At 31.0% G+C, this 9609-nt stretch overlaps 1 protein-coding gene across 2 annotated transcripts; it reads right to left on the bottom strand.

Moving 5' to 3' along the window:
• Positions 1-116: 116 nt before the first annotated feature.
• LOC130640853 (WD repeat-containing protein 86-like) lies at positions 117-7823 on the bottom strand. Of its 2 annotated transcripts, none has more exons than XM_057447429.1 (5): positions 7679-7823; positions 2952-3888; positions 1947-2082; positions 1131-1234; positions 117-812 (listed from the first exon to the last, which is right to left on the bottom strand). In XM_057447429.1, exons 2-5 carry the CDS (start codon positions 3720-3722, stop codon positions 690-692), a joined length of 1134 nt encoding a protein of 377 aa, XP_057303412.1. In that variant the 5' UTR covers positions 3723-3888; positions 7679-7823; the 3' UTR covers positions 117-689. The 2 variants fall into 2 exon arrangements, with proteins under 2 accessions (XP_057303412.1, XP_057303413.1); XM_057447430.1 differs by having other exon boundaries at positions 2952-3830; positions 7679-7805.
• Between the last annotated feature and the right edge of the window lie 1786 nt (positions 7824-9609).

Consider the following 9609-nt stretch of genomic DNA (forward strand, 5'->3'; position numbering starts at 1 on the left):
TTCCACCCAAAAGGATTTTGCTTTCTACGGGGCTGCCTTTAGAAAGATATTTAAGGGGCTTAAACGTATCCGTTGAGAGAAAATTCTTGCAAATAATAATTAAATTAACTACAAAATTCGAGAGTAAATGTATCTGCATTATTTTCTTATAATAACTTACAATTTGTAAAAATATCTACGCTCAAATACGTCATCAATATATATTATATACTGCTTTGTGCAATAGGTGCGGTTCCAACAAGAAGTATAGAAAAAGCCTTATATTGACAGCCTTATATTGACGCCAATTTCATTTACGCAGGATTTCTCTTTTTAAAAATTGATAACCGGCTGTTAATTCAACCCGTCACGTCATCGGATGTACACAATGGGTATCTAACTGGAGCTGTTAACACACATACGCAAACTTATGTCAAATTGGTGAAAAGACAAGAATATGCAAACTTTATATTTTTGCATCATTAATACTTCACATTCAAATATTGTATTATTTTCATAAGTGATAAGACATGACTCAATCTCATGAGTCAATATCTTATTTGGTATGCCAAACACAAAGTCTGTATTAAGCTTTTCTGGCAAAAACAAAATAATTTTCATTCGCCTTATAAATATTCAATGCATGTGTTAATCTCACATGACTTTCGACTCGCTTCATTTCCCTCCCTTCTTGTTTTATTAATTTAGTATTAATTTTCCTTGTTCTCTTCATCTTCCTCTTCTTCCACATCTGCACCCTCTTTTAGCTTTGTTGCGTCCCATATGCGTATCGAACCATCGTTAGACGCAGTATACAATTTGCCTTTGTGAATCTGGGAAGAAAGATAACATATGTGCGTTAGGGACACTACACTTTTTTGACAACACAAAGAAAACATATACACGACAAGGTAGACAGACATACTTTCGTTTTAAACTAAAATCGTTAAAAAAGACGTTATTCAAATAGTTTTAAATTTGCATTTTGTAACAGTGCTTCAGATACTTCAGCTTAACACCAGAAAATATTTTCAAGACCATAAAAATTATTTGTTCTTGTAAAAAGCAACATTCAACATTCATTTCAATACATGCTTTATCTAATCATATATTGAAAAAATGATTCTAAATTTTAAAATCAAACATCTTACAATCAAAGCGTTGACAGAACCAGTATGTCCTCTGAATATCCTCTTGCACGATCCTGACTTTGCATCATACGCTCTTGCAGTTTTATCCCCTGAACCAGTTAGCACTAGAAATCCAACAAAATAAATATAATTATTAATATGCTAGTAAATTTTGGGACGTCAGGGACGTCAGATTCTGTTTCCTGTCCCGCCCACCTGTCATAGCTGACGTCTTTTACACCCTTGTATTTAACAAAAGTGTATTTTCTAGAAGAAAAAAAAAACGTGACGTATGCCTATTACAGACTGTGCATTTTATTCTCGCTTTGTAGCAACGAGCATAATTAAGAGCGAAATGAAAGTAATTGCTTATGGCGTACGTAAAAGACAAATAAGTTTCACATAAAGGAACTTCACGTCAACGAATTTTTATATTTTTCTTGAAAAAATCTTTATACGTCTTTAAAAACTAGACTAGCTAACTACACACCATTTTTTTAAATATTTGTTTAAGAAATTCAAAATGTGTGGTGTCGTAGTTTGATATTTTGAACATATTCACATAAATAATAATTCTTGGTTTTCCTAATTTTTCTTTTTACCTTTATACCTTGTATGTTTGTTGGTATTTTTGTTTCTCGCCATCTAGCATAATTAGGTAAAATTTCAAGTCCTGTATTTCAAAAAGCAATACAGATTCTATAAACCGTATCATAGACGACTTTTCAGTATCGTTTACATAAAATTAACTTGATTTTTTGCGGGTAGTAAGCTTCTTTTACAAGATAAATATGATAAAAATTATTAAACAATAACAATAAGTTTGTTTTTTCTTACATATTCCGTTGTGAATCTTCATACAGCCCACTGTATGAATGTGACCCTTGTAAACTCGAGTACAATCGCCAAACTCTGTCACCCAACATCGGACAGTATGGTCGGCACTTGAGGAGAATAGCAAGCGATTCACCACCTGAGAAGGATGAAAGAAGGATGAAACACGATTTTTCAATGCAGTCAGAATGCTTCTTTACTGCACTGGAAAACGTTGATTGACACTAGTCAGGTGTGTACTTACAAATTTTGGAAATTTATTGAGTTGTCAGTGCTAATAAAAAACTGATGAAACTCTTATTTTTTATTTTTTTATTATTTTGAATCAGTCTCTCCCTTCTAAAGGTTCGGTATGATAATCTATACAACCTTTATTTCGGTCATAAGTTTATTTCTAAATCTTAAATGAAAAACATTAAATCATTCGCCATCGAGCACTGGTTCCATAGTCCCACAATAATGAAGCAAACGGAATAAATTATTAACATTGAAAATTTAAAAAGCTTGTCGTTTTTCTTTTAATATATTATTCACTCTCATCTTTTCTCACTTCTCCTCTAGTCATAAAAATTTAAAATACTTTGCAAGAAAATATAACAGTTTCCAAGCAACTTATAAATATTTTGCTGTATCGCTGGCATGTTGAGAATACATTTAAAGGGATGGCAAAGAGCAACCGCATTATTTAGCGGTTTCCACGACAACACTAATAATTTTAACTTCCTTCTGATAATAATAACTTTTTAGATAACTCAACTTCAGTTCTCAATTAATTTATCCCACGATTCAATTAATAAATAAATCATATGTAGCACAAAGAATGTCTGATTTTGCAGATTTTTATTCTAAAAGTTGGGAATGAACAATGAGCCCTAACAATAAAAAAATAGAGCAGTTTTTGACTTTTTAATTACATTTGCTGATGTATAGACTATTGTGTCTTGTCTAATTTTCAATTTTCCCTTTTTTGCAGAATATTACACTGTTTAAGGAATAGATAGTAGTTACCTGTAGTTGTAGCACTGAGGCTTGATGCCCCTCAAAACTTCGAATTATTATCCCTGTGTGCATATTAAATGAACGAATAATGTTATCAGTGCTTCCAGTAAATAAATATTTGCCAATACTGTCTGCAGCCAACGATAAAACTGCCCCCTGATGTCCTTTGTAAGTTATTAATGTTTCCTTTGTACTCAGTGACCACGATCGAGCAGTGTTATCAACACTTCCAGTCACTAAGATGTCATTATTGTTCTCTAGGTCAGATAAATCTCTTTCAAAATCGTCATCGCCTTGTGGGATGTACAATAGCGGATAGACACCAAGCTTGTGGCCTGTAAAAACTGCCTTGCATTCGCCTGTATCTATATGCCAACACCTAGCTGTGCGATCATAGGAGGATGAAAACAGGATGTTATCAAAAAGCACTAATCTATTTATTGCTCCAACGTGACCTTTTAATGTTTTTGAGCACATTCCAGTATCTATCCGCCATTTTTTGATGCATTGATCTGCTGAAGCTGTGAACACATAGTCATCATTTGCAACCACGTGGTTGATGTAGGATTCGTGACCTTTTAGCACGGATACAAACTCCTCCCTTGCAACATCAAATATTCTCGCAGTGTTATCTTCGCTAACTGTGATGATCATCGATCCATTTGGTGTTATACACATCGAGTTAATACCTTTTTCATGCTCTTTTACTTCTTTGTAAAAGTATCGTAAATCTTTTTTCGTTAGCTTTTGGTCTCCTTTTTTAGAATTTCCTGAACCCATATTTCTCACAATGTCAAATCAGTCTTTCTATAGGTACACTGTAATCTACCCTTGTAGTTTATTGTTCAGTCCACAGATTGCCTTTCTACTACGAATGTGTAATCGAGTCTAAACGAAGACCATGTATAAAAACATCCAAGACATCTGTTCATATGGAGATATCAAACTAGATGTAAAACAAACAAAAAATAATAATAAATGTAAATAATGCATACGAAAAAAAAAAAAAAAATAACCTTGTATCAGTAGATATTAAAAAATGTTAGTTAGGCTGATATGTATATATTTTCACGAAGCAAAATTATATCTTCTTCCCTTTTTTATGAGACATGCATTAATAGCCAACCGAATATACTGAAATAAGTGAACTCTGCAAACCAACCAAATATGTTCCACTTTTATATAGCTGCCAGCTTCAGAAAATATATAATATTCGCATAAAAAGTTTTTTTTAGCTATGTTAATTTTACAGTTATTAATTTTTAAAACTTATTCAAGTTCATTTATTGAAAACAACTAATTTTTTTTTTACTTTTTCCATATCTATTTTTTATATTAGCATCCACTCTATGGATGTGGTTTCTATGGCAATGATTATACTAGATAAAATCATAAAAGGTTTAGTTTTAAGAGCAAGGCTCATAGTGTATTTAAAAGCACAGAAAAAATTGATTTTATCATTTTTATTTATGATAAATAACGGTCATGTTTTTTTTTCATAATTGTTTGAGATTAAAAATGATAAGTTATCTTGAAGTTATTTATAAAAGTACTTTCTATTTTATATATAGCGACAAGGTGTGAAAAAGAAGAGCAAAGAAAGCACTAATAATAATAAGAATAATAGACAACGTGTTTAAAAACAACAACAACATCATCAACAACAACAACAATAACAGGCTAGATAGCTGCTAGATTGGTGGCTTCCCCAGAAAGAAATCGCGTCACAACTATCATGTATATATATAACCTCGTTCGTTAGTTCTTTCCCCATCTGTAGCAGGAAAAATAGAAACTATTTTTATATATATTTTTTTGACGTACCAACCAACGTACGATAAGATTTTGCAAAACATCACAAATAATAGCACAATATCCAATCAAATTGCAGTATATTGTTAATTCTCCTCACTTCGCTTAGTTCTTCATTACTATTACGCCTTCAAATGTTATCTATCACAGTAAATTACACAGAGAAATTGCAAACAAACTAAGTATAATAATAATAAATAAAAATAACTTTTTATTATTTCTTTATTTCACTTTATTTCACTGACTTATGATTTACTCGCTTCTGAAGCAAATAAAAAAGTATTGATCGTTGAACCTTTTTCTTGCAGGTGTTTATTGGTTACAAAACCTCCCATTTTTTGTTTGTTCTACCTCCTAATTATTGACTTGAAATTCTTTTTAATTCTGCATATTTTCCCACGAATTTTTATGCGTGACCTCCATGACGTCACAATGGACAGCGAATAAGATATCGACCGTTTTATTTACATATTTATTATTCGCCACCTTTAATAAATATATTAATGGCACGAAAGCAGTATAAAACAATTCTTAAGGAATTTTTTTTTATGGAAGGTACAATAAAAATTTTAAAACATTAAATGAAATATGAAAATAAATAATAGTTTTTCCACCATTAAAATTAAAAACAGATCCCAGTTCTTTGTTTTCTTAACGAAACTGAATATACGCCCTTTGTTTCGGGAAGTACGTTACGAAAGTGTAAATTATTGAAAATCATTATAGACAGTTTTGCTAAGGCCTTATACTATAGCGTACCAATACGTGTTTCTGTTTTAGGCAAAAAATTAAGACGCAATTCGCTTATGGCAAATGTAAATTAAGAAGAAAGAAATTTGTAACAGTGTGTTTACAGGTACAAAAACTTTTCTGATTATGGATGAAATTGATCTAAATAGTGCGCATTGCCATGTTAAACCAACTGCAACAAATTTCATGTAATTCCTTCCATTTATGATATTGCCCCTCATTCAACCATTTTTACCCTTCCATTCCGTTGAGCCCTCCCCTTCGTTTTCTTTAGCACACCATTCCCCAAATTAGTCCCCCTTAAAAACAATACTAACTACGCTTACAGATCTGATTATGCACACTAAAACAGGAAAGAGATTATCAATTTAAAAAATGAACAAAATAAATAATAAACAAAAATAATATATCAAGTTCCATAGGGAATAAATAAAAACTGAATAGAGCACTGTTAATATTTTTGCGACCAAAATTTCCACCCAAAATTAAATACAGCATTATGTTAAATAAAGAAACTTATAGTTGTTGTATTTTAGTAGCAAAGTTAAATAAATATTGGTTCAGATTTAGCTGCAAACAGGTTTTTTAGTTTCTTAGTCTAATTTTTTGGCTAATGCTTTGTTAAATCCAAGATCAGCATATATATTACATCCAACGTTTTTTTGTTATATTAATTTAAAATATACATATTTTTCTAATTTTTTTTTTCAACATGTCTTTGCTAGTTTTACATTTTATTTAGTTCTGGTCTGGATTATTGACTTGCTGATTGACTTTGGCGTCCGTTGGGAACATGTCCCTCTCTTCTCCTGGAGATAGAAGAGTTAACTTCCAAAACACTCTTTTCAAAACAAAAATTTCAGTGGCAGCCTTAATAATAGTGGGACCTCCTTCGTCTCTATATTAACCTTTTCGACTTCGAAAGCAATTTGTCGGAAAATAAGTAAAGCAGGTGTTTTTTGGTTGTAGTGCATGTCATAATTCGTAACTACAATATGTGATAATTTCATTAACACTGCAACTGAATTCCAACTTAACAGAATAATAGATAAGAAGAAAATTGTCTACTGTGGAGTTTAGAAAGATAGGATAAGTCACAGAGACCAATGTCATGTTTTCAAAGTAACACGCCTTCGCGCCTTCTGTTCAACCACATAAAACTAATACGCACATACAGCGGTTAGTTAGAAGAAAGAGCTGTGAACAGTTTTTTTTAAATGGATTTAACTCTTCTTTTACGCTTTTATAGATTCTTTAGTTTAATTACTGTAATACAATAAGTACATCTATTCTCATCCAAAAATTAGTCGTTCTTATAAAAAGAGACAGAAGGGTTTCAAACTTTTGGGCTACCTTTCAAAATAATTTAATAAAAAATACATACGAAGGGATTTTACATTGTTTTTATATTTCATTTTAACTAAAATTAACTATAAAAAAATAATGAACCTCTGACGCATTTTTGTCGTACTAGAAGAGGTAAGAAAATGTCGACTAAATAACTCAAACAACAAAATTTATTTTAAAAATATTACCACTTATCTGTTCAGTCATCGTCATTGAATAATATAAATATTATCATGTCATGAACAAGCGAGTTTACGTAGCCCAGAATAAACTCGCTTGTTCATGACATGATAATATTTATATTATTCAATAACAAAATTTAGTCAGCAAAAAGAAAATTTGATCGGTACAAATTACTATTCACTGATATGGTATCGTCCAAATTTTCTGATCGTTTTTCTACTCAAATCCGTTATATCAACTCTATCTCAATAAATAAATTAAAAAAAAAAGTTAGATCTAAACTTGAGCAAATATTTTCTAAACGTGCATAGTTGAACGTGTACTTAGAGCGGAGTTTTGCAACAAAAATAAATAAATAAATAGCCTTTACTAATCAGATTTTGTTTTTTGAAATATAGAATTATACAGTGATAATTACAGTACTCCACGAATTTGTTAAAACGAAGGATGGAAACTATTTTTAAGAAATACACAAAAATACTAAACCAACATTGGTCAAAGAAATGGTCTCATCAAAGATTACTGCATGTTTAGTAAAAATAAAAATTACAATAGTGGAGTTGTTTCTTACAAAAAATAAAGTAAATATATTTTTATTAACATTACTACTCCGTAAAAAATATTAAAATAAAATAAAAATTTACCTCTTTAGACACTTCTTTCGTTTCTTCGTCGAATTTTCTTGCGTCGAAAAAGAAACTTTTATGAAAATGTTGTTCGCTTTCTGTGTTTTTTTTGCGAAGCAACTGTAACCAATGTATATACTTCTATCGATATATTTTTATAGATATTTTCATAGTATACACACTATTATCAAAATTAAATATTTACGAGTCACGTGATCCAATTGTTAAATAGGCAATTAAATTTTGATATGAAAAATATTATAAGAATTGCTTTCAAATTTAAAATTTCACTTAAAAACTACGAAGGATTATTTGAAATGCTCAATATAGTGGAACATATTCTATCTTACCGAATATTTCAAATAATAGTTTACGTCCTGAAAAAGTTGTTTTATTGTTCTTATTATTTTTTATATTTTTAAACATATTTATCATAGTTAAAAACGCCTCCAAAATAACTTTTACGTGCGGTTGCCATAGCCTCAAGGTGTGTTGCACCCTCAAAGTGGTTTTACCTATTGACCACATGTAAAGTTTTGGTACACTTTACGTCTTAAGTCGTTCTAAAATAAAAGTTAGTACACATGGTATTAGAATCGATACATGCGATAGCAATTCGCTTACAAGTATGCAAATAAAACATCCAGTCAACGCACTTGAACCATAACACGAGTGCGGTTTAGCATCTATGTGATTGTCCAACCTCATCCTCGACTCATTTGAGATACAGAAAAAATCTGTTGAGGAGGAAGAATCCTTTTGAGCTAAAGAAAAATTATAAAGGATGGTCCATTTATTAAAAATTCTTCAGATGAAAATAAAGGAATTTAAGAACCCGTGGGTCATTGAAATACTTATTATCTTTCTCAATAAATTTATTTTGTGACTTATGAGATGGATGAATTTACATACTGTTGTTTGAGAGTATTGCGATGTTATAAATTGAAGGAATACATCGGCTAAAAATCTTTTCTTAAACGTGTTGATTGTGTTGATACATATAGCAAGAAGTGTCAAATAATTTTTTAAATATTAATTTTACATTCATGTTAAGTTTTCTATCTTTTAATTCTGTTCGGAACGGAGTTCTCAGTGATCCTTGTATAATGCTAGGAAGAACATAATATTTTCTTATAAAAAGCTCCAGTTAACTCGAACCTCGGATAACTCGAACATTTGTTAACTCAAGCGAGGATAATTTCTTCAGATAACTCAATCTTTTAAGACTAGATAAATTGTTTGTTTGTTTTTATTAACTCCGAATGTAATATAGATGGATAATGCTGTCTGTCTGAGAAAATTTAAATTACGACTGACTTGCATGCTTTTTTCAACGCCAAGATTGCCCCTTTTTGGTAACTGTTACACCCCACTTCTTGCCAAATTGGTTTTAACTATAACCTTAATTTAAACTAAATACGACATAACGTCAGCTTCGTTTAAAGGTTCAAGTTACTGGGAGGTAACTATATATTTGATTTGCGGATAGCTACAAAAGCTCGTGCATGTTCGTTCTGCGCTGTGTTTGGACGATGTCTCTCCAGTTCGGTTAAAAAAAGTCGGGGAATGATCTGATTGAAAAGTTAAGCTGCTTTGATTTCCATAGGTAGATTCATGCCGAGAGTTTAGATGTAAACTTTGTAATACCTTCATTTTCGGTGCAGAGCATAATAAGTGCTTGAGAAAAAATAGTCATGGTCATATGTTTCAGGTCATGGTCAACATTAAAGTGTTTTTTCTTTATTTTACTTTTAGGCATTATATCGTAGCTAAGTTGTTGTAATCTATACCGCATGATCTATGAATACTATTGTGTTTATGTACCACGTTCTTTAACTAATGTTCTTTTGCTATATATACTTCTGGGCGATAAACATATGTGAACATTCCTTTTCCCGTCCACAGAAAGAACTTTCGCGCAGAAAGGAATAAAAAACAGAAGATCGTCC

This window comes from Hydractinia symbiolongicarpus, chromosome 4, assembly GCF_029227915.1.
Source record: "Hydractinia symbiolongicarpus strain clone_291-10 chromosome 4, HSymV2.1, whole genome shotgun sequence".
NCBI classification, from domain to species: Eukaryota; Metazoa; Cnidaria; class Hydrozoa; order Anthoathecata; family Hydractiniidae; genus Hydractinia; species Hydractinia symbiolongicarpus.

Coding starts and splice junctions, on each gene's coding strand:
- LOC130640853 (XM_057447429.1), bottom strand. CDS start 3,722: ATGGGTTCAGGAAATTCTAAAAAAGGAGACCAAAAGCTAACGAAAAAA. Junction 1,235..1,946: donor GAAGATTCACAACGGAATAT/GTAAGAAAAAAC, acceptor TTGGATTTCTAG/TGCTAACTGGTTCAGGGGAT. Junction 813..1,130: donor GTTCTGTCAACGCTTTGATT/GTAAGATGTTTG, acceptor CTTTCTTCCCAG/ATTCACAAAGGCAAATTGTA.